The sequence below is a fragment of the Sciurus carolinensis genome, chromosome 9 (assembly GCF_902686445.1).
Source record: "Sciurus carolinensis chromosome 9, mSciCar1.2, whole genome shotgun sequence".
Classification (NCBI taxonomy): Eukaryota; Metazoa; Chordata; class Mammalia; order Rodentia; family Sciuridae; genus Sciurus; species Sciurus carolinensis.
In genome coordinates, this window is record NC_062221.1 from 72,063,176 (window position 1) to 72,090,420 (window position 27,245).

The 27,245-nt window shown below is 33.2% G+C and overlaps 1 protein-coding gene across 11 annotated transcripts in view; it reads right to left on the reverse strand.

Annotated features, from left to right (window-relative positions):
• Stxbp5l (syntaxin binding protein 5L) overlaps positions 1–27,245 on the reverse strand; it is a 424,978-nt gene that overhangs the window by 174,761 nt on the left and 222,972 nt on the right. For all 11 annotated transcript variants that reach the window (XM_047563364.1, XM_047563362.1, XM_047563358.1 and 8 more), the window contains exon 10: positions 10,257–10,335. In XM_047563364.1, the coding sequence (XP_047419320.1) occupies positions 10,257–10,335 (79 nt within the window). The remainder of the gene's footprint in view (positions 1–10,256; positions 10,336–27,245) is intronic.

A 27,245-nucleotide genomic window follows, 5' to 3' on the forward strand; every position in this document is an offset into this window, starting at 1 on the left:
AGACAGCTGGGAAAACTATCCCTTGCTCCAGCCAACACAGTCCTACGTGAACTTTGGCAAATATTTAAAATCCCACTTCTGGACAACCCCCATAGCAACAGAACCTGTGATGTGTGATATCAGGGACCTCAGCATCAGTCATCCCCTGACCCTATCAGATCACACATTGCTCACAGGACTGGAGGTGAGCCCCAAAGCTATAAACCTGGTCTCTTTCAAAAAGAGCTGTTATCAACCTCTAGCTTGAGGTCCATCAATATAATCACTTTGAAGTAGCAGTCAATATCAACAGAGCCTGAAGAAACCTCCAAAACAACTGAAAAGGGTTTCCATTCCCACTGAAGGAGTAACCACAAAGGGTAAATCCGACATATGCTGCTATCTGCACCACATCCACTGGAACAACCACAGGAAATTTTTCTTGTGAGGCCTAAGAGGATGAGGGTCCTTTAGACTCTAACATGGTGCAAACCATGTCAAAACATACAAAGAAGCTATGGGGAAACTACAGTATGGATTACTGGAATTAAACTAAACACTACACAGTGAACCAATATTCAAAATTAGTAAGAGAAATCTGCTCACTAAGAAGGCTCTCACATAAAAGTAGACAAGATGCAAGTTCCAACAAAGGAGTAAATCTTGATACAGAAACAAAAGAAATACGAAAAATAAGGCAACATGACACCACCTAATATTCACAACTCTCTAATAACTAATCTCAAAGACATCAAAGTAGATGGAATGCTAGATAAAGAATTTTTTAATGATTTTTTAAAACAAATTCTAAGAACATACAAATAAACATCTAAATAAATTAAGAATGACAATAATGTGGGATATGAATGAACAAGTCTATAAAGATTTTCAAAAAGAACTAAGCAGAAACTCTGGAAATGAAAAATTCAATAACTCAGATTAAAAACAGTTGAAAGCATTATCAAGTGACTAGATCAAGAGAAGAATATTAGGCTTGAGGACATGATTGAGAAATGAGCACAGACAGTAATGAAAAAATAAGAAAAAATAAAGAGCACATAAAAGATGTTTGGGACATCATTAAAACACTAAATGTATGCATAGTTGGACTAGACATAGGAGACAAACTAGAGACATAAGAAATAGAAAACCTATTCTGATTAGACAAAAAAAAATTTTGGAAAATATCATTGACATCCAGGTACAGAAAGCAGTTAGAACCATAAATAGATACAAACTATCCATACTACATTATAAACTCCCAAAAGTACAGAACAAAGAAAGAATATTAAAATCTTCAAGAGAGAAGCACCAAGTCACAATGAAAAACAAACCCATCAGAATAGCAGCAGATTTCTGAGAAAAAAATTCTAAAGACCAGGAGAGTACAGCTATATTTCAAGTTCTAAAAGAAAGTAACTGCCAATCAAGATAACTATTCCTGGCAAAGATATCCTTCAGAATCAAAGAGAAATGAATACCTTCCATGATAAGCATAAACTAAGGGGATTCATGAATACCTAATAAGCTTAATTCTTAAATACTATAACCCAGAAGAGAAAGAAAAATAAAGACAATCATGACAGCATAGGAAAGAAAAGTCTCACTAGAAGAGGAGATAGCAAATGAGAATCAGGAGAGAATTAAACATCAGAAACCATCAATCCTCTAAGATGAATAAGAGGAAGAAATGAACACAGAATATTTTGAAGAAAAATAACAAAATATAGGAATAAGTACATATCTTTTAATAACAATCCTGAATGTAAAAGGTTTTAAATTTCCATTAAAAGTAGTAGATGAGATGATTGGATTAAAAAATATTGAATGATATGCTGCCTGCAAGAAACTCACCTCATGGGCAAAGATACATATAGTAAAAGTAGAAGGATGAAAATGATATTCCTAGTAAATGGAATCTGAAAGCAAGTAAGAGTAGCTATAGTCAGACAAAACAAACCTAAGCCAAAATTAGATGGAGACAAAGATCACTACATATTGATAAAGGGAAAACTTCATCAAAAAGACACAATAATTATAAATACAAATATACTGAACATTGGAATACCCAATGTTATAAAACAAACACTACTGGACAACAAAGGACAGATAGGTCCCCATACAATAACACTGGGTGATTTCAATACCTGACCTTCACCAATAGCTGAAGTATACAGGAAAAAAAAAGTCAGCAAAGAATCATCATAGTATAATTACACTGCAGATCAATAACAGAATGTTCCATCAAACAGAATTTTCTATCAAATATACACAAAATACATTTCTCATGAGCACATAGAACTTTTCCCTATATAGATCATCTATTAGGCCATAAATGAAATCTTAACGTAGTCAAAACAATGACATAATTTCTTGTATCTAATCAGATCATGATGATGGAATGAAACTAGAAAACAACATTTACAGAAACCACAGAAATTATATAAACACTTGGAGATTTAACAACACACTATCTGAGAAAACAGTGGTTCACTGAAGAAATCAGGGAGAAATTTAAAAATTCATAGAATCAAAAGAAAATAGAAACACAACATACCAGATCCTGTGGGATACAGTATAAGCAGCACTAAGGGAAGTTTACACATATGAATTCCTACATTAAAAAAAAAAAAAAAAGAGTTCAAGTAAATAACCTAATGATACAGCTCAAGGTCATAGAAAAACAAGAACATATTAAACCCCAAACCAGTAAAAGGAAAGAAATAATAAAGATCAGGGCAGAAATAAATGAAACAAAGACTAAAAGAACAATACAAATGATCAATGAAACAAAGAAACTGATTCTTTAAAAACATAAGCAAAATTTAAACACCCTCACCTAAACTAACCAAAAGAGAAGACCCAAATAAGTAAAATTACTGGTGAAAAAGAAGAAAATACAACTGATACCAGTGAAATTAACTGGATCACTAGGGAATATTTTGAAAAATTATATGACAACAAACTAGACAATGTAGAAGAAATGAACAAATTCTACCAAAATTGAATCAGGAAGATATTAAAAAAACCTATATAGATTGATAACTAGTAAACAGATTGAAGTAGCAATAGAAAGTCTCTAAATAAAGTAAAGCCCGTGATTGGATGGACATACTGCAGAATTGTATCAGACTTTTACAAAAGAACCAACATCAAGGTTCCTCAAACTATTTGTGAAATATAAGAAAGGAAGCCTTCCAAATTCAAGCTAGTACTACTGTGCTATATAAACATGGTAATGACACAACAAAAAAATATAGACTAATATCTTTGATGAACACAAATGTAAAAATCCTTAATAAAACACTTATAAATTGAATTAAACATTAAATACACTAGGATTCATTCCAGGGTTGCAAGGATGGCCTACAATATATAAATTAACAATACAGTATATGAAAAAAATCATGGATGAAGATTGTGTTATCAAAATAGATGCAATAAAAGCCACTGAAAAAATCCTCATTTCTTCATGACAAAAGTCTTGAACAAATTAGATTAAAAAGGAGCATATCTCGACATAATAAAGACTATGTACAATAAACCCATAGCCAATATCAAGCCAAATGTGTAAAAACTGAAAGCATTTCCTCTAAATTCAGGAACAATACAAGGGTGTTCACTCTAATCAATCTTATTCAATATAGTATAGTATAGTAGTTTTAGCAAGAAAAATTAGGGAAGAGAAAGAAATAAAGCCATAGAAACATGAAAGAAAGAAGTAAAATTATCCCTGTAGCTGATCATATGATTCTATACTTAGAAAACTCTAAGGATTTCATCAAAAGACCCTTGGAAGAACTGATAAACAAATTCAGTAAAGTAACAAGACACAAAATCAACAAATAGAAATCTGCATCTTTTCTATACACTAATAAGAAACTCACTGAGAAACAAACCAGGAAAGCAATCCCAATCAAAATAACCTCAAAAACTAAAAATACCTAGGTAGAAATAGACCTAATGAAGGAGGTGGAAGACATTTACTATTAAAATTGTGAAGCACACTGAAAAAAGAAACTAAAGAGCATAGAAGTTGAATAGACTTCTATATTTATGATTTTGAGAATTAAAATTATTAAAAGGCCATACTACCAAAAGTAAGATAAATTCAACACAATCTGAATCAAAATACCAGTGACATCCTTCACAGATCTAGAAAAAAATCCTAAAATTCACATGGAAGCACAAAAGACCCTAAGCACCAAAGCAATCCTGAACAAAAACAGGAATGCTTCATGTATCACAAGAACAGATTTCAAAATATACTGGAGTCAAAGGAACAAAAACAGCATGGTACTATTATAAAACAGACACCCAGATCAATGGAATAGAATAGGGGACCCAGAAATAAATTAAACATCTACAGACAACTGTTTCTAGACAAAGGTATTAAAAACATACACTGGAGAATGGACAATCTCTTAAATACAAGATAATGGGAAGACAGGACATCCAAATGCAGAGTATTTGACACCTGACCCATTTCTCTGACCCTATACAAAAAACTAATAGAAATGTATCAAAGGCCTTAATTTGAATTGAAACTACTAGAAGGAAAGGCAAAATATTTCAATATGGTGCATGTGATAAAAGCAAGAAATGACACATGGAATTGTATCAAATTAAAAAGCTTCTACACAGAAAAGTAAACAATAAACAGAGTGAAGAGAAAACCCACATAAAGGGAAAAAAATCTTTTGTCTGTTATTTATCTGACAGAGGTTTAATATACAGAGTATATGAAGAGCTCAAAAAAATTTAACACCAAAGAAGTAATCCAATAAAAAATTGGACAAATGATTTAAAAAGATATTTCTCAAAAGAAGTATAAATGGTCAATAAATATATGAAAAATACTCAATGTATTTAGGTATCAGGGATGTGCAAATCAACACAACACTGAAATTCCATCTCAATTGTCAGAATAGTTATTATAAACAAAAGAAAACAAATAAATACTGGCAAGGATGTGGGGATAAAGGAACACTTTATATGTACTGTTGGTGAGAATATAAATTAGCACAGAAATTGTGGAAAACTATATAGAAATACCTTAAAAAGAAATATAGAACCATTACTTGATCCAGCTATACAATTTCTTGATTTTTACCCAAAGGAAATGAAGTAAGTATACCAAAGGGACACCTAAATTCTCCCTTTTGATTGTGGCCCAGTTCACAATACCAAAAATATGGGCTTACCCTAGGTGCCTATCAACAGATGAAGGTATAACAAAATACTATATATAGATACATAATGAAATATTACTCAGCCATAAATAAAAATGAGGCTGGAGATATGACTCAGTTTGTAGAGTGCTTGCCCCACAAGCACAAGGCCCTGGGTTCAATCCCCTGCACGGCAAAAAAAAAAAAAGAATAATGAAATCATGACATTTGCAGGAAAGTGGATGGAAGGAGGATATCATATAAGCAAAATAATCTGAACACAGAAAGATGAGTAACACAGGTTTTCTCTCATAAAAAATATTGTGTGTGTATATATATATATACACATATATATGTGTGTATACATATGTATATGTGTGTTTGTATGTGTGTGTATAAATGACTTGGAAGTAGAGAGGGACTATGAGGGGAAGCAGATGAAAGGATGGGGGACAGGAGCAAGGGAAAGGAAACGTGGACATGACCAAAACACTATATATGCATTTATGGAAAAGAAAGTGAAACATACGAATATGTACAATAAATATATGTTATTTATAATAAAAAGGTAGAAGAAAAGAACATTTCCAATGTATTTTATATTATCACCTGTAATGATTAAATTTGGAATATTTTAATACCTTAGTTATATGGTATTAATATTTTATGCAAATAACATTAGTCTAAAAGACATGAATGTACAAAGTTACTGCTTCACATGATTATCTCAATAGATGCAGAAAACATTTGACAAAGTACAGCACATATTCATGTTTAAAGCAATAGAAAAACTAGGACGAGAAGGAAATTACTTCAACATTGCAAAGGCTACATATGACAAACCCAAGTCCAACAGTATTCCAAATGAGAAAAATGTGAAAGCATTTGCTCTAAAAACAGGATTAAGACAAGGATGCCCACTTTCATCACTGCTATTCAACATAGTACTTGAAACATAAGCCAGAGCAATTGGGCAAGAGAAGGAAATTAAACAGATCTGAATAGGAAAGCTCTAACTATCTTTTGCCAATGACACGATCCTATATTTAGAAGACTCAAAAAATTCCACCAGAGGACATCTAGAGCTTATAAGTAAATTCAGCAAAGCAGCAGAAGACAAAATCAACACCTATAAATCAATCATGTTCCTATGCTCCAATGATGAATCTGCTGGAAAAAAAAATAAGGAAAACTATTCCATTCACAATACCTCAAAAAATAAAATACTTGGGAATCAATCTAACAAAAGAGGTGAAGGACCTCTACATTGAAAATTACAGAACACTAAAGGAAGAAATTGAAGAACACCTTCAATTTGAAGGTGTTTCTTCTTCATTGAAGATGGACAGACCTTCAATATTTCTGGATAGGCAGAATTAATACTGTCAAAATGGCCATATTACCAAAAGCACTATACAGATTCAATGTAATTTCTATCAAATTCTAATGATGTTCTTCAAGAAATAGAAAGAGCAGTCAGAAAATTCGTTTTGAAAAATAAGAGGCCCAAAATAGCCAAAGCAAACCAGGAGGCATCACAATATCAGACTTCAAATTAAACTACAGAGTGGTGTACCAAAAACAGCATGGTACTGGCACAAAAACAGTCATGAAACCAATGGAACAGAAAAGAAGACACAGAGAAAAACCCACATAAATACAGTTATCTCATACTAGACAAAGGTGCCAAAAACATATGTTGAAGAAAAGATAGCATCTTTATCAAATGGTGCTGGGAAAACTGGAAATCCATATGTATTAGATTAAATTTATCCCCTATCTCTTACCCTGCACAAAACTCAACTCAAAGTGGATCAAAAAACTAGGAATTAGACCAGAAACCCAGCACCAGCTACTAGGAAATGTAGGCCCAACACACCAACAACACACCAACATGTTGGCTTAGGAAATGACTTCCTTAACAAGACTCCTAAAGTGCAAGAAGGAAAATTAAAAATCAATAAATGGGATAGTATTTATTGCTGCTGTATTAGTCAGGGTTCTCTAGAGGAACAGAATCAATAGGAAGTATGATTATAAAAGGGGGTTTATTAGATTGGCTTACACAACCAGAAGCTAGATAGTCCACAATGGCCGTTTGCAGCTGGAGAGCTGGAAGAACTAGCAGCTGTGCAGTCCGAGACACAGAAGTCACAGAACAAGAAAGATCAATGGTGCTACCCTAGTCTGAGACCAAGGCTTCTGGAAACTACGTGGAGAATCACTGGCAGAGTCTGCTTTGGAAGAATGAAGAAGCGAGTGTCCAATATCCTCAGATGATGGAGGCAGCAATCAAGAACCTGTTCAAGAAGAGTGGAGCTTGCATCTCCATCTGCTTCTTTGTTCTTCCAGCTTTTATTCCATCCTACTGGGCAGTGCTGCCCACGCTTAGGGAGGGGATCCACTGCAGTTCACTATTCCACATTCCAGTCATTCCTAGACACACCCTCATGGACACACCCAGAAGCCTCTTAATCACCAGTAATTCTTAATCCAATCAAGTTGACAATTCAAATTAACCATTACAGCATCAAATTAAAAAGCTTCTTCACAGCAATGGAAACAATCAAGAGCATACAGAGAGAGCCTACAAAGTGGGAGAAAATCTTTGCTACCTGCTCCTCAGATAGGGCATTAATCCAGGATATACAAAGAGCTCAAAAAACTTAACATCAAAATACAAATAACACAATCAATAAATGGGCAAAGGAACTAAACAGACACTTCTCAAAAGAACAAATACAATGGTCAACAAATATATTAAGAAATGTTCAACATCTCTAGCAATTCAAGAAATGCAAAGTAAAACCTCACTGAGATTCCATCTCACTCCAGTTAGGCAATTCAAGAATACAAGTAACAATAAGTGTTGGTGAGGGTGAGGGGAAAAATGTACACTCATACATTGTTGGTGAGACTGCAAATTGGTGCAACAGCTCTGGAAAGCAGTGTGGGGATTCCTCGGAAAACTTGAAATAAAATCACCATTTGACCTGTTATCCCACTCCTTGGGTATATACCCGAAGGACCTAAAATCAGCATACTACAGTGATGCAGCCACATCAATGTTTATAGCATCTCAAATCACAATAGCTAAGCTATGGAACCAACTTAGGTGCCTTTCAACAGATGAATGGATAAAGAAAATGTGGTATATGTACACAATGGAATATTACTCAGCCATAAAGAAGAATGAAATTACGGCATTTGCCAGTAAATGGATAGAACTGGAGACTATCATGCTAAGTGAAATAAGTCAATCCCAAAAAACCAAAGGCTGAATGTTCTCTCTGATATGTGGATGCTAACACACAATAAGGGAGGGGTAAGGAAGAACAGAAGTTCAGTGGATTGACAAAGGGAAAGAAAGCAAAGGAGGTGAATAGGAATAGGAAAGACAACAGAATCAATCAAACGTAACTTTCCTATGTTTATATATGACTACACAGGCAGTGTAACTCCATATCATATACAGCCACAAGAATGGAAAGTTATACTCTATGTATGTATAATATGTCAAAATACACTGTACTGTCATGTATATAAAAAAGAACAACCTCAAAAAAGAATACAAGTAACAATGCATGTTGGTGAGGATGTGGGGAAAGGGCACATTCATACATTGTTGGTGGGACTACAAATTAGTACAAGTACTCTGGGAAAGCAGTATGGAGATTCCTCAAAAAACTAGGAAGGAACCACCATATGATCCAGCTATCCCACACTTCAGTATATACTCAAAGGAGTTAAAATCAGTATACTACAGTGACACAGCCACATCAATGTTTACAGTGGCACAATTCAAAATCTGTACGCTAGCTATGGAAGCCAACCCCATGCCCTTCAATAGGTGAACAGAAAAAGAAAAAAGGTATATGTTCACAATGGAGTATTATTCAACTATAAAGAAGAATGACTTTATGGTATTTGCTGGTAAATTGATAGAACTAGGGACCATCATGCTAAGTGAAATAGCAAATGAAATAGCAGTCCCCAAAAGTCAAAGGCAGAAGCTAATCCAAAAAGAAGAGAAGTAGAGAAGTAAAATCTGAGGATACACAAAGGGGAATGAAAGGAAGGGAGTGGAATGGAATAGGGAAAGTCAGTGGAATGAATCTGACCTAAACTTCCTATGTACATATGTGAACATACCCCAGTGAATTTCACCATTATGTACATCTACAAGACACTAACTTAAGAAAAAAAAATTAGTAAATAAGAGAAAGATGAGTAGAGTAGAGAGAAGGGAACAGGGGTGTGAGGAAAGGAGGGGAAAGGGAAATACTAGGGACTGAATGAGAACAAATTATATTCCATGGCTTTACAATTATGTTATAGAATATTCTATTTTCATTTTCATGTGTAACTAAAAAGGACCAATAAGAAATTAAAAAATAAAGTAACTGCTATAAAATAATCATGAATTTATACTATTAATTCTTGAAAATAGGTATAAACACTAAAGATATCTGATGCTATAAAAATTCTAATGTGATCATGTAACTAATATAAAATATGATTATCCAATTTACAATTAAAATAATGTTTAAGAAAAGTTAAATATGATAATATTGGGTGAAAATACTGCCATTATAATTAATTCAACTATTAGAAACACTGCTTAAGTATAGGATATGATTGCTATAAATATAAAATAAAATTTTATTAAATATTATTCTTTTATCTTCTACATCTTTGGTAATTGTTAATTATGCCAACACGCATAACTGTCTTTCTCACTCTATGTATTCTTTCCAAATTCAATCCTTAAAAGTTCAGAAATCTGGTTATATACTTAAATTATTTCATAAACAATATCAATAGGTGCATAGCTTCTGATTATATTTCTAACTTCAATTTTCATGCAAAAGTCCTCAATTATTAAAATAAATATATATAATTCTCATATTCATAATTTTAAAATAACTAGTACTAATTATAATTCATAATAATGATAATCACAGATATGCCTTCTGAAACACATTAGTTACTATTAATGTAGAGGATTTAGCCCATTAATAATATGTAATTATGTATAATTTTAAATAATACATTTTCTCTCTTCCTGATATGTATTTCCATATTCCTCAAAGCAAAAATGTATACCTGTTTCTGCAGGTCTTGTATTCTACTTTAAGAATTGGTTTGCAAGATTCAGATTTTCTTCCTTCTCTTTGACTTTTTCCTAAGAAAAGAAAATAATTTTATTAAAAATAATTTATATTTTATTTACCCATAAGAATTTGGAAAATTTCACTTAATAGTATATAAAGTGAATAATATGTAACTACATGTTCATCACAATTCAATAAAGAAGTCTATGCATCCTAAAAGTTTTACTAAACTCAAATAATTTTTAGAATGTAACAATTGACTTTTACAAAATCAAGTTATTTATAAAATTATCCAATTTTTGATGCTTTACAAAATCCCCCAGATATAAAACTAGTTTCTTGTCAATCTATTTTATCATGCTGGACCATTAAATAAGTTTAAAACTAAAAACACAAACACACATAATTATCCAAAAAGTAAAATGTCTTACTATGAAAATAAACTCTGAATATATTTTATCTCAAATATAAGCAAACTCCCTTCATAATGCAGAAAGATTTTCATTGTAAAGCATATGATATGATAGATATTCAAAATCATTCCATTTCCATCAAATTCAGTTAAAGTCTAGTAGACAATAAAGAAGACATATTTCATAATTTGAAAAACATGTAAATGATGTATTCTATGTATGCAGATCAAAAATAATAGTTTCTTATGTAAAGAATTATGCTATTTCAAGTCCATATGGATCAAAATAAAAGCAGCTTATGTATTCAACATACTTTCTACTTTTACTCTTGGTTTAATTCTATGTCTCATTTTGAGACAACTGGCATATTTTTTGTAATGCTATATTTGCTTCTTTTATTTTTAATAATTACCCTTATTTAATCTCATATTACCATTATTTACAGACATACCTGTTATATAGAAAGATGTTACATGCATGTATATTAAATTTTCAGTATAGTTCAAGAATGGCACAGCCAAATCCAAATAGGATGCCAAGCTAGTTTATTCAACTAGTTTAAGGGGCAAAGAATCAGCATGAAACAAGCCATTCTTTTCCCCATGGCAAGATTTCTAAAATTTTCCTTTTTTTTTTATTATCTTGTATTCCATGTCAACTAAAAAAAGCAACCAATAATATAAAATTGGACATAATTATTCACACTGTAAATAAAGATAAGTATCTATATTATACATAAAATGCAACTGCAGACATTATATGTAGATTATAACATATTACAAGGTGATAGATTTTGCTCAGACAAGGTGACAGATTTTGAACAGTGGTCTTAAGAACAAATGGTTGGCAGATTACTGGTTTTGATAATGAAGAAGGAACAGAGAAGGACCCATTCTACTCAGCTTGTGTATTTCTTTTCCATCCACTACTTCTCTAAATTACCAAGTCATTAATTGAACAAGAGTATATCTGCATTAGTTTATAGATACTGTTTTTTCAATCAATATGCATCAGTGTCATAAACTAAATCCAACAGGAAAGATTAATTACATAAGTAATTAATCAGTTAATATATTACTTCAATTTTGAACTCCAACATAATGTATTTTGGGTAAGGATTTCCTGCTTTGATTATATTCATTGTTAGTAATTAAAACACGCTTAAATGTCATATTGCATAAAATAACATTAACCACATTTCCACCTGTTGCCATACCTTATGTTAAGAGTATTAAATAATGGTAGAAATAACTAAACTCTAAGTTGCTTAGAATTCATAGATTAAATAAAACATGTATTAAAATTACAATATTAGGTACCAGAAGCAAATGGTTGGTAATAAGTATAATAGAAGTTGAAATTAAAACTCCAGTTTTATGGACAGCCAGTTTTGCTAGATTAAAAAATTAGTATTAAAGGAATAGTATAAATAATGCCTAAGAGGAACAAAAGAGCCAGTTAGTGGCAATCTATACAACCGAATTTCAATATAGAAAATGAAGAGTCATAATAAGTTTTCAAATTGGGGAGTGCTGTGTGTAAAGCAATGTTTCAGAACATAAACATGACTTTATTTATCAGAGCAAATTTTAGGTTTTAAGTGACTATGATGGTTATTACAACATTATAGGAAAAGAATAGATAAAGAATGAAGAACAGTCTTGAAATACTGTCAATCACACCAACGTATGTGAAATGGTAGTACCAAAAGGTGAGAAAAGAAAGGAACAGAAAAACATTCAAAAAAATAATGCCTGAAAAAATCCTAAATTTGATGAAAAATATTATTTATATATTGAATAAGTTCAATGACTTTTTTCTTTTTATGGCTGAATAATTATTATTATTTAAGTATTAGGTGTCCCCCAAAAGTTCACATGTGGGACAATGCAATGAAGTTTACAGGTGAAATGATTGAGTTATGAAAGGTTTCACATAATCAGCGCATTAATCTTCTGATAGGGATTAACTGGATGGTAACTATAGGCAAGCAGGGTGTCGCTGAAGAAAGTGGGTCATTGGGGGCATGCTTTTGGAGTACTTAGTTTGTGTGTGGTGAAGAGTCTCTCTCTGCTTCCTGGTGTGATGTCCTAAGCCACTTTCCTCCACCACTTTTTTCTGCCACGATGTTTTGCCATAGCTCCGCCAAGAACAATGGAGCCAACTATCTATGGACTGAGACCTTTGAAACTTTGAGCCCCAGAATAAACGTTTCTTTCTCTGATTGTTCTTGACAGATCTTTTGGTCACAACCGTGAAAAAGATGAGTAAAACAATAATATTCCGTTGTGTACATACACCATATTTTCTTTATCCATTTACCCATGGATTGACACTTGGATTGATTCCATGTCTTTGTTTATTGTCAATAGTACTACTAGAAACATGGGAGTACAGGTATCTCTTTGATAGACTGATTTCATTTCCTTTGAATATACACTCAGAAGCTGGATAACTGGATCACATGTAGGTCTATTTTTAGGTTTCTGAGGAACCTATCTGCTGTTTACCACAATGGTTATCCTAATTTACATTTCTACTAGTAGTAGACAAGAATTTCCCTTTTGCCACATTCTAATGTGTTATTTTTTGCTTTTTTGGTAATACTCATTCTGACAGGGGTGAGATATCTCATTGTGGCTTTAATTTGCATTTCCCTGATAACTAGTAATGTTGAACTTTTTGGTACATTGATAACCAAACTATTTTTTATTTCTTCTTTTGAGAAATATCAATTCAGATAATTTGCCCATTTTTTAATAATTAGATTTCTCAGTTATCTGTTGTTGAATTTTTTATGAATTCTGGGTATTAATCTCCTGTCATATTAATAGTCTGCAAGTATTTTCTACCATTCTGTAGGTAGGTTCTTTCTCCACTCTGTTATAATTTGGTTCACTACACAATAGCTTCTTAATCTGATGCAATCCCATTTGTCTATTTTTGCTTTTGTTTCCTTCACTTTGGGGGTACTATTTTTAAAAATCATTGCCTATGTTAATGTAATTTCATAGTTTCAGTTCTTACATTTAAGTCTTTGATCCCTTGTGAATTGATTATTGCATATGGTGAGAGAGGGGTCAAATTTCATTCTTCTGCATATGGATATCCCATTTCTCTAGCACTATTCATTGAATAGGCTGTCCTTTTTCCATCATGTTGTTTGTTTTGCACCTTTGCTGGGAATCGGTTGCATGTAGATATGTGGACTTATTTCCAAGATTTCCATATTCTGTTCCACAGATCAATGTTTTAGTTTTTAAGCCAGTACCATGCTGTGTTGGTTACTTTAGCTCTAAAATATGTCTTGAGATCAGATGTTGCAACACCTCTGGATAGTTGTTCCTTTTGTTCAACATTGCTTTAGTTATTTGGGGTGTTTTGTCCTTCCATACAAATTTTAGAATTTTTTTTTTCCATTTCTGAGAAGCATGTTATTAGTATTTTGATGGGGATTTAATTCAATCTGTAAATTACTTTGAGTTGTATGAACATTTTAACAATATTGATTCTTGCAATCTATGAACATCGGAGGTCATTCCATTTTGTCTATGTTTCTTCTATTACTTTATTCAATATTCTGAATTTTAATTGTAGAGGTCATTCATTCCCTTGGTTAAGTTTATTTGTAGGGATTTCATGGTGTTTAACATAGCTATCATGAATGGGAGTGTTTTCTTCAAAAAAAGAAAAAAAAGTTTAAGAACATTCAGCATTCTAGTCATTTTAGTAAGAATTGTTCAAAGTAACTCTCTAAACTACCTATAATTGACCATTGCTCTTTATTTGAATAATCTGCCTATTTTCAAATTTATTTTTGCTACATATTAGCTCATCTCATTAAAAAGATCACTATAATTTTCCCTGGGGAAAAAAAAATTTATAGGTAATATTTTTATAATATTGAATGTGCATATGTACATATAGAGTATGTTTTCATTTACTCAAGATTTGCTTTTTATGTTTCTTAGTAGAAATAATACTTCATATTTACTTTGAGGTTTTCCCCCATATATTCTATGAGTGCTGTTACTTAAAACTGTTTTATACTTCTGCACAACAAGGAAAATGATTAAGAGTATGAAGAGAATTCATACAGAATGGGAGAAACTCTTATGTCAGCTATCGCTCCAACAGGGGATTAATATCCACAATATAGAAAGAACTCAAACAGGTTAACACCAAAACAACAACAACAAAACCAAATAAACCAATCCATAAATGCATAAAAGAATAAAGCAAAAACTTTTCAAAAGAAGAAACACAAATAGCCAACAAATATATGAAAAAATGCTCAATATCTCTAGCTATCAGGGAAATGAAAATCAAAATTACACTAAGATTTCATCTCACTCCAATCAGAATGGCAATTATCAAGAATACAAACAATAATAAATGCTGGTGAGGATGTGGGCGGGGAAAGGTAACACTTGTCCATTGGTGGGACTACAGACTACTACAGTCACTCTGGAAAGCACTATGGAATTCCCTCAAAAAACTAGAAATAGAACCACTCCATGACCCAGCTATCCCACTCCTTGGTATATATCCAAAAGATCTAAAATCAGCAAACTGTAAGGATATAGCCACTTCAATGTTGAACAGCACAAATCAAAAACTATGAAATTATGAATTATGGAATCAACACATTTGCTTATCAATAGACAAATGCATTAAGAAACTAGTATATAAGCACAATGGAGCTCTACTTGGTCATAATGAAAAATGAAATTATGATATTTGTTCATAAATGGATGAAACAGAGAACACAGTGTTAAGTGAAATAAGCCAGACTCAGAAATTTAAAGGTAGAATGTTTTCTATCATATGTGGAACTTAAGTAAAATAAAAGAAAGGAGGTGGTTAGATTATGAAGATATGGGTAAGTGCAGGGTGCCATCCATAGCCAGCAAATAAAAACAGGCTTGGTTGAGTTATTAGACATGGAAATCTGCCTCTCAGGAATTGACAATTATGAGAAATTGTTCAAGACTGCCTGGAGTATGTGGTTTCTGTGCAGTTGGTTCATCTCCAGAATTTGCAGGCCCTGGATGTGCCAATGACCCCCAAGAGCAAAACAGCTTCCTTAGCTCCACCCCATCTGTTTCTCATGAAGAAGCTCCTCCCCTCCCCCTTTGATCTGTAACACTATAAATAAAGAAAACCTTGGCTCCTCCATTTTGTTAGAGTCAGACCCTTATGAATAGCTCAACCCATCAGTCCCCATTCTAAAGATAATTCTGTCTCCTGTTTGTCTTGATGATAAATAAATTTCTTAGCGATTAGTTCACAGCCAGCCAATCCCTCAGACAGGAACCCTTTTCCTCACCCACGCAGGACGTGCAGCCATAGGGAAGATCAAAAGGGTAGAAGAAGATCTAGGGGCTAAGAGGAGGAACAGAAAAGGCGAGAAAACGCAGAATTTTTTAAAAGATAATGCTTTGTGTATATATAAATGTACCACAGGGAATTTTACCTTTATGTATAAGTAAAAAGAACCAATAAAAAATAAATATATGAGTGAAAGAAGTCTAATAGTATTGAAGGAGAAGCAGGGAGAAGACGAGAAAAAGGAGATATCATAACTGAAACTGAATTCCATGCATGTATGATTTTGTTGGGATGAACCCAGCTAAAATATATAATGATATGATACTCTAATAAAAATAAACTACTATTTGTAGTTCTGTTATTTATCATCTATTAGATTTTATTTGTTTTACATATAGAATTCTAAAGTTATATGTAATTTCCTAATTCTTTTTTTAGTTGTACAATTACACTAAAAAGCAGTTATTTATATTATAAGTGTAATAAATTTATACACTCATTCTAAGTGTATAAATATCATATTTCATTTTCAAGTCCAATCATACATTGGCTAGTATTTCCAGGAAAATATTCAATAAAAGTAGTCCTTGTGGACACACCCCTTTCCCATTTCTGAGCAATAATTTTATAACAAGCATTTTTATAAGATTAGATTTAATACTGTATTTGTAGAAATGTGGTATGTGTGTGTGTATGTGTGTGTGTGTGTGTGTGTGTGTGGGCACTGTGATTGAAGAATACATATGTGAAACTATTACAGTTTGTTGTGAAAGAACATCAATGTCTGCAGCAATGTCTCCAAGAGCAATGTTATTACAGTGGCAAATTCAAGTCAAACATATGCTAACCCAACCTCATTAGCTTTAGTCATTCTCCTAATTAGCCCACCCTTATCTAATCATGAGCTTCAGACAAAGTATATATTTTCAGGAGACAACTTTTTGATTTCTAGGAAAATTATGCAATACTTCTACATATGGTTTCTCAGTTTAGTAGATACAATAAAAAAGAAGGGATGCAAAAAAAAGGTTTTCTAGAGTACATACAACATAATATCTTTATTATATAAGTTAAAATCCAAACTATTAGATATGGAAAGACAGGAACATGTTAGACATTCTTATGAATAGAGATCAACTTCAAGGTAAAGCAGATGTTGGTATTATCAGATAAAGATAGTCAATCTAATTTCAATGCATTCAGGAAAGTAAAATGTTCAAAACTAATAAAAAAGGAAATATTAGCAGAGAAATAGACAATGCAAAAAGTATTAAATGGGAATATTATCAGAAGTAAAAAAAATAACAGGCTTAATAGCACAGTACAGATGTCAGAGGAAAACTGCAGTTAATGATTCATCAAAAGAGCTAATTATGCAATCTAAAATTCAAAGGAAAAAATAACAAAATAAATAAATAAGTGCCAGAAATGTATAGTAACACCAGAAATTCTACAGAGAGCAGACTGATATTCCACAAAGAGCATGAAGCAGAAAAACATATTTGAAGAGATAAGTAGCTGAAAAGTTCCTCATCTTTTTGTAGGATATAAAATTACAGATTTAAGGAGCTCAGTAGAACCCTTAACAAAGTAAATTTGCAGAAACCAAGTCCTAGGTATAGTACAGGTAAACTGTTGAAGATTAAAAAAATATAAAAAGTTGTTTGACAATGGAGGAAAAATGACATATACAAAGAAAGCAAAATTAAAACCACTTAAGACTCTTCATTCAGAAAACATGGAAGCTAGAAAATGGTGGAAAGGTCTTTATAGTGTTTATCACTTTAAAAACAATGCAAAACAGATACACACAGAAAGACAGTCAGTTCAAAAATGTAAATCTAGCAAAAACAGGCTTCGAGAATGAAGGAAGAGAACAGGCAATTTTCAGATTAAGGAAGCTAAGTGAATTTGTTTCTACCACATCTATATGAAATGCTAAGTAATTTTTCAGAACAAATGAAAATTAAAAGGCTGTTTTTCCTATAATTGAAAATGCACATGACTAATGCACAAATTATAACAATGTATTTAGGTGTAATGTATGGAAGCTAGAGCATTAAGGTTATTGGGGGAAGGATAAATAGAACTATATGGTTACAAGAGTTCTATATTTTCATTAAGTGTTCCAGTATCAGCTCTAACACATTTTGAATATTTAAGAAATCATATCTTTAATTCTGGGAGCAAGCAATTAAAAAAAGTGAAGATAAAATGCTTATATATAAATTATAATGAAATTCTAATAAAAATATTCAAGTAATCCAAAAGAAAGCAGAAAAGGAGAAAACCAAAACAAAATCAGTAGGAAAGAACCAACAGAAAACAAGTAATAAATTGGTAGGCCTAAATTCAACTCTATTAGTAATCACATATTAACAGAGTAAACATTCTAGCACTAAGACTGGGTAAAAGCAGAAAATTCAACTACATGCCCTCTAGCAGGAGACCTAAAAAAAGCCTAATAACAAGACTTCAAAATATATGAATCAAAAAAGGTACAATTCAAGTTAGAAATAGGCAATTCTGCAATAATATTAGGAAATTTTAATACCAGAGTCTCAGCAATTGATAGCACTAGAAAACCATCAGTAAATCACAATCTGACAAATGCCATCAACTAACTTTACCTGTTAGATTTTTTTTAAAAATAAGCATAAATGAAGAAAATTACATGAGAAAATATATTATAAGAGAATTTTAACTCACCTCCCTTAAAATTTAAATACAAAACTAAAATTTGGCAAAGATTTAAACCATGCAAAATACAATTTCAAATTTAACCTTTATATAACAGTTAAGAAATTTATATTCTTCTTAAGCACATTTGTAATGTTATGGTAACTGTCTATGTACTAATTATAAAACAAATCTCAGTAAATTTTGTAGAATTAATATTATGACAGGATGGCAGATTAGTGGGAAGTGGTGTTCTCACAGTTCCATGACTCAGGATACAAACTTCGAGGAAATTACTTCTCCAGGAGGTGAGTGAAAGGGGGATAAAAAACACTCCACTACTCAAAACAGAAAGTCTTGAACACTGGAAAAGTTGGAGTACACTAGAGAAGGCTAGGAGCTGAGCTGCAAGCAGGAGCAGGTTTGGGGGGAGAGGATACAAGATCTGAAAACATCTACAAGTGCTAGAATATTTGGTGTGGGGAACCCTAGGATCTGAGGTGCAGAGCACCCTGGGCAAACCCAGAAGCTATTCAGTCAAGTAAAATAAACTGGTATGTGAAAAGACACAGTCAACCAGCTGTACACAGTGAACACAGACTCAAATACCTCTGAGTAAAAGTGGTGGAAATTCAGGATGCTTAGATCTGGGAATTCCAGACCAAAACCAGCACATGAATCCACCAGACACCAACCCCCGAGATCTAAAGTGACCCTAGAGAATTAGGAGAATCTCTGGCTGGGAGATTTTCTGGTGCAGAGGCCTTTTTGCCTGGGGGCATTACAGATCAAGCTAAAGAAAGAGCTCTTGGCCCCTTCTCCCAAAAAGCAGAAAACCAGACCACTAGCAGGGAGAAGAGGAACGGGGTGGGGCAGAGAAACAGACAAAGTTCACTGCTCCCAAACTGCTTTACCTGGGGGTAAAACAGATTCAGAAAGGCCAGAGAAAGCCTTGTCCCCCTCCCACTGAATAAGTTAGCAGAGGAGTTGGGACACACACACACACACACATATATAACTGGGCTGGATGGAGAAAACAGAAAATCTCAGTGCTCTGAATCAGCCCTGTCAAGGGGTAATGCAGATCAGAGAGGCCAGCAGAAGCTCGGGCTCCCCCTCACCACCACCACTGACCCGGTAGCCAAGAGCCAAAAGAACCAGTGACAGGGAGAAACTGAATGGAATAGAGTGTCTGAGTTCAATGCCCGAAAATCCCCCTTGAGAAGTCCTCCAAAACACTCAGTATCCCCACAAAATGGAACTCTTAAAAGGACCAACTCCCTCTTCCCACAGGTGGTGCTCTGCAGTGTGCTGTGGGATACAGACCCACAAGCATATTGATTCATTAACATTGGAAAACCCTGTCACAAAAAACACCTGGGGAAAAACTAGACCAAATCCCCTCCTTGGAGAGATTTGCTGGCAAAACACATGGCACAGATCTCAAAGATATAACTCAGGTAATCAAACTGCCAACATCCACACTTCTCACACCATCCCCTTGGGAAGGGTCTTTGAGGAACTGAAAGGCAGTTTGACAAGAGAGCTAACAAAATAAATAAATAAATGAATAAATAAATAAATATAAAATTCATACGCCATTTTGCTATTTTGTTTTTACTTTTGTTTTGTTTTATGAATGTGTACTAATTGACAAATGGACATTTGCACATTTGTACATATACTATTTTGTTTCTTTTCTTTTAGTTTTTAGTATTTGCTTCATAGGTTTCTAAAATTTTTCTTCTATTTTGTGCTCTTCATTTTTTAATTTTTTTTGGTTTTTTTCTTTCTTCAACTTTTTTTATATTTTTGAAGGTTAAGTCATTCGATTTATATAAATTTGATTAACTTCCTATTGATTATTTCACAATTTTTTCCTTTGTTTTTACTTGTCTTTCTTCCTGCCAAAAGGTACTCTACTACATTCACTCTTCCTTCAACTCTATTACTTCTATTTTGTTATCTTTAATTATTGTTTTTTGTTTCTTTCTTTTATGTTCTCACCTCTTAAAAATACATCCTTTGTTGCCTCTGCATACATCTCACCCACCTCTAGGATCAATAAACCCTTTTCTACTGTCCCATTTCTTCTTCCTTTCCTCTTAAAGAACTCTATCATTAACAGGAAGTGTATGCATACTCATATATCCTATTTTGTTTCTTATTTCTATCATTTTATTTGAAGACTGGAATTATTCATAAAACAATAATTTGAAGACTAAGATGTTTGATTAGTGTATATTGATTTTGTTCTTGTAATCTTTTATTTCTTTTCTGTATTTTTTCTTTTAATTTTTTAAAACTTTTCTATTTTTTATCTTTTTATTTTTATTACTTTTTTCTTTCTTGTTAATTTCCCTTGACTCTTTCTTTTCCTCTGCTAACAGCCAAACTCTCATGCTCTCTCTTCCACCTTTTCTTTAATCTTTTACCTCTATCTTTACACCTCCTCCCTCTTAATCATCACACCTACATCACTTCTATTATATGCCTGGTCACCATGTGAAATTGTAAACCTTTATGTAAACTTACTGTTTTCATCCTGGGCAAAAATCAATATCAATTCTCAGTATTATAATGACCAACAATGTAGACTTCATTGCAAGAGCTATTTTGTTTAATACTGTAAATTTTTTGCATCAGTTGTGGTTATTATCTGTCTCCCCCTAAACTTCAAGTACAAGTAACCTTCAAGAACACTATAAATACAGAAGGTTGAAATCCTACTGCCTCAAAATCATCTGTTAGATAAGTAGACATACAAACAACATGAAAAAGCAAGGGAACTAATCTCCTCCAACAAAGCAAAATACATGGAAACAATCCATGGACACCACAGTGGAAGAAATGTCAGAGAAGGAATACAGAATGTACATAGTTGAACTGACTTGCAACGTAAAGGATGATATAAGAAAGCAAATATAGGTTGCAGAAGATCACTTCAATAGAGAGATTCTGGAAATAAAAAAAAACATAATTCCTTCATAAATGAAGGAATCAATAAATCAAAATAAAAAATTCTTTGGAAAGTATCGGCAACAGACCAAACCACTTGGAAGACAGAGTCTCAGGCAGTGAAGACAAATTATATTACCTTGAAAACAAAGTCAAGCAAGCAGAAAAACGTTAAGAGATTTGAACAGAACTTCCAGGGAATATGGGATTACGTAAAAAGACCAAACTTAAGATTTACAGAGATAGACAAAGGCTCAGAGATACAAACCGAAGGAACGCATAATCATTTCAATGAAATAATGTCAGAAAATGTCCCAAACCTTAACAATGAAATGGAAAATCAAATACTGGAAGCTTATAGGACCCCAAATATACAAAATTACAACAGACCCACATCAAGGCATATTATTATTAAGATACCTTAATAGAGAATAAGACATACATACACATATAGAGAATAAGAATACAATCTTAAAAGTGACCACAGAAAAAATTCAAGACATGTTTAGAGGGAAAGCAATTCGCATTTCAGATTTCTCAACCCAGACCCTTAATATGAGGAAGTCTTAGAACAATATTTACCAAGCTCTGAAAGAAAATAGATGTCATCCAAGAATACTACACCCTGTAAAACAAAGCTTCAGATTTGACACTGCAGTAAAACCCTTACATGATAAACAAAAGTTAAAAGAATTCACAACCAAAAAGCCTATACCATAAAACATTCTCAACAGAATATTTCATGAAGAAATCAAAAATAAAAATGAAATCCAGCACAGGGAGGAACTACACTAGGAGTATAGTAAATTAAAAAATAAGATAAAAGAAAAAACAGAAGTTACTTTAGATCAAAAAACAGAAATAACCCAAAATGACATTAAGAATATTTCTCAAAGATTTTCTCCCATTCTCTGTAGGCTCTCTCTTCACATTGTTGATAGCTTCCTTTGCTGAGAGAAAGCTTTTTAGTTTGAATCTATCCCAGTTATTGATTCTTGCTTTTATTTCTTGTGCTATGGGAGTCCTGTTAAGGAAGTCTGATCCTAAGCCATATGTTCAAGATTTGGACCTACTTTTTCTTCTATAGACAGAGCACTAATTTCCAGAATATATAAAGAACTCTACACCAAGAATACAAATAACCCAATCAACAAATGGGCTAAGGAAATGAACAGACACTTCACAGAAGATGTATAAGCAATCAACAGATACATGAAAAAATGTTCAACATCTCTAGTAATAAGCGAAATGCAAATCAAAACTACCCTAAGATTCCATCTCACCCCAATTAGAATGGCAATTATCAAGAATACAAGTAACAACAGGTGTTGGCGAGGATGTAGGGAAAAAAGTATACACATACATTGCTGGTGGAGTTGCAAATTAGTGCAGCCACTCTGGAAAGCAGTGTGGAGATTCCTTAGAAAACTTGGAATGGAACCACCATTTGACCCAGCTATCCCACTCCTCGGCCTATACCCAAAGGACTTAAAATCAGCATACTACAGTGATGTAGCCACATCAATGTTCATAGCTGCTCAATTCACAATAGCCAGATTGTGGAACCAACCTAGATGCCCTTCGATTGAGGAACGGATAAAGAAACTGGTATATATATACAATGGAATATTATTCAGCCATAAAGAATAATAAAATTATGGCATTTGCAGGCAAATGGAAGAAGCTGGAGAATATCATGCTAAGTGAGATAAGCCAATCTCAAAAAACCAAAGGACGAATGATATTGCTGATAAGTGGATGATGACACAAAATGGGGGGTGGGAGGGAGACAAGAATGGAGGAAAGAGGGGCTGTATAGAAGGAAAAGAGGGGTGGGGGGAAGGAAAAAATAACAGAATGAATCAAACGCCATTACCTATGTAAATGTATGATTACACAAATGGTATGCCTCTACTTCATATAGAGAAACTAGATGTATCCCATTTGTTTACAATAAAAATAAATTTTAAAAAAAAGAGTATTTCTCAATAATAATATTGAATGTAAGTGGCCTAAACTCATCAATCAAAATACATAGACTGGCAGACTGGATTGGAAAACAATACCCATCAATATGCTGCCTCCAAGAGACTCACCTCATAGGCAAAGACATGCACAAATTGAACGAAAAAGGATGGCAAAAGAGCATTCACATGGAATTCTCAAACAAGCATGGGTTTCTATCTTCATATCTGATAAAGTGGACTTTGAGTCAAAATTAATAAGAATGGACAAAGAAGGCCATTTCATACTGCTTAAAGGAACTATACATCAAGAAGACATAGCAATCTTAAATATTTACGTCCAAACAATGGAGCATCTATATACATTAAACAAATCCTGCATAATCTAAAGACTCAAATAGATCACAACTCAATAATACTGCGTGATTTCAACACACCTCTCTCACCAATAGATAGATCTTCAAATAAAAAGCTAAATATAGAAGTCACAGAACTAAAAAACACAATCAATAATTTAGACTTCAGACATACATAGAATATTTCATTCATCAATGAATGAATACACTTTCTTTTCAGCAGGACATGGAACTTTCTCTAGAATAGACCACATCTTAGTCTACAAAGCAACTCTTAGTAAGTACAAAAAAAATGGAGATAATACCTTGCATTCTATTAGATCGAGATGGAATGAAATTAGAAATTAATGATAAAATGAGAATGGAAACTACTCTCACACCTGGAGACTAAACAGTACACTACTGAATGACCAAAGGATAGCTGAAGAAATCAGGGATGAAATAAAAAAATACTTAGAGGTAAATGAGAATAGTGAAACAATATATCAAAATCTTCAGGACACTATGAAGGCATTTCTAAGAGGAAAAGTTCATTGCACTGAGCTCATTCATTAAAAAACAGAAAATCATCAAATAACCTAACTTTACAACTCAAAACCTTAGGAAAAAAAGAACAAAACAGCACCAAAAGTAGGAAATAACAAAAATTGGAGCCAAAACTAATGAAAGTGAAATGAAAAAAAACAAAAAGTTGGTTCTTTGAAAAAATAAGATGCTAAACCCTTAGTCAAGCTAACAAACAAAAAGAGAGATTATCCAAATTACTAATATTAGAGATGCAAAAGGAAATATCACCATGGACACCACTTAAATAGAAATGGTAATCACAAGCTACTTTGAAAATCTATACTCAATAAAATAGAAAATCTCAAAAGACATCAACAAATTTCTAGTGACATACGAACTTCCCAAACTGAATCAAGGGGACACAGAAAATTTAAGCACATCAATTTCAAGCAATGAAAATGAAGACGTCATCAGAAGCCTAACAACAAAGAAAAGCCCAAGACCAGATGGATTCTCAGCTGACTTCTATAATACCTTCAAAGAACTTACACCAATCCTCCTCAAATTATTCCATGAACTAAAAATGGAGGGAACCCTTCCAAACTCATTCTATGAAGTTAGTATCACCCTGATACCAAAACCAGACAAAGGCACATCAAGCAAAGAAAACTTTGGACCAATATCCCCCATGAACACTGATAGAAAATTCTCAATAAAATACTGGCAAATTGCATCCACTCATGCTCAAAAAACTAGAAAAGCTAGGATTTATAGGAACGTACCTCAACATTGTAAAAGCTATATACACTAAACCCAAGGTCAACATCATTCTAAATGGAAAAAAACTCAAAGCATTCCCCCTAAAAACTGGAACAAGACAGGGATGCCAACTTTCACCACTCCTATTCAACATAGTCTTCGAAACCCAGTCAGAGCAATCAGATAACAAAGAAATTAAAGGGATAAGAACGGGAAAAGAAGAGTTCAAACGATCCCTATTTTCCAATCACATGATTCTATATTTAGAAGACCCACAAAACTCTACTAGAAAGCTCCTAGAACTCATAAACAAATTCAGCAAAGTGGCAGGGTTTAAAATCAACACCAATAAATCAATTGCGTTTCTACACACCGATGATATATCTGAAAGAGAAATCAGGAAAACTATCCCATTCCCAATAGCCTCAAAAAATAAATAAAAATCTTTGGAAATCAATCTAACAAAAGAGGTTAAAGACCTCTACAATGACAATTACAGAAAATTAAAGAAACAAATCAAAGAAGACCTCAGAAAATGGAAAAATCTCCCATGTTCCTGGAAAGGTGGAATTAATATTATCAAAATGGCTGTACTACCAAAAGCATTATACAGATTTAATGCAATTCCTAGTACAATTCCAATGATGTTCTTCACAGAAATAAAAAAAAGTAATCATGAAATTCATTTGGAAAAATAGGAGGCCTAGAATAGCCAAAGCAATCCTTAGTGCAAAAACTGATGCAGGAGGCATCACAACACCAGACTTTAAATTATACTACCAAGCTATAGTAACAAAAACAGCATGGAATTGGCACAAAAACAGACATGAAGGCCAATGGAACAGAAGAGAAGACACAGATACACACCCATAAAACACAGTTACCTCATCCTAGACAAAGGCGCCATAAACATACACTGGAGAAAAGATAGACCTTCAACGAATGGTGATGGGTAAACTGGAAATCCATATATAATAGAATGAAATTGAACGCCTACATCTCACCCTGTAGAAAACTCAATTCTAAGTGGATCAAGGACCAAAGCATTAAACCAGAGACCCTTCACTTACTAGAAGAAAAAGTAGGTCCAACTCTCTAACATGTCAGCTTAGGAACCGAATTCCTCAACAAGTCTCCTAAACCACAAGACATAGAGTCAAGAATCAATAAATGGATGGTATCAAACTGAAAAGCTTCTTCAAAGCAAAGGAAACCATCAAGAATGTGATCAGAGAAAATCTTTACCACCAGTACCTCAAATAAGACATTAATTTTCAGAAAACTCAAAACACTTAACACCAGAAAAATAAATAACCCAATCAATAAATGGGCAAAGGAACTGAACAAACACTTCACAGAAGAAGAAATATGAATGGTCAAAAAAATGTTAAAAAATGTTCAACATCTCTAGCAATTAGAGAAATGCAAATTAAAACTACACTGAGATTCCATGTCACTCTAGTCAGAATGACAGCTATAAATATTGGTGAAAATATAGGGAAAACGGTATACATTGTTGATGGAACTGCAAATTACTACAACCACTATGGAAAGCAGTACAGAGATTCCTTAGAAAACCTGGAATGGAACCACCATTTGACCTAGTTTTCCCACTCCTTGTTCTATACCCAAAGGACTTAAAAATGGCATACGACAGTGATGCAGACACATACATGTTTATAGCAGCTCAACTCACAATAGCGAAGCTATGGAACCAACAATGGATGAATGGATAAAGAAAATGCGGTATTTATAAACAATGAAATGTTGCTCATCCATGAATGAAATAATGGCATTTGCTGGAAAATGTATGGAACTGGAGAATATAATGCTAAGTGAAATAAGTCAAACCCCCAAAACCAAAAGTGAAATGTTCTCTGATTCATGGATGCTAACCCACAATGAGGGAGGTTGAGGAGGGGAGTAATAGAAATAGATTGGACTGGACAGGTGGTAATGGAGAGAAGGAATAGTGTAGGGGACAGCAGAATTAACAGGTCATAACTTTCCTAGC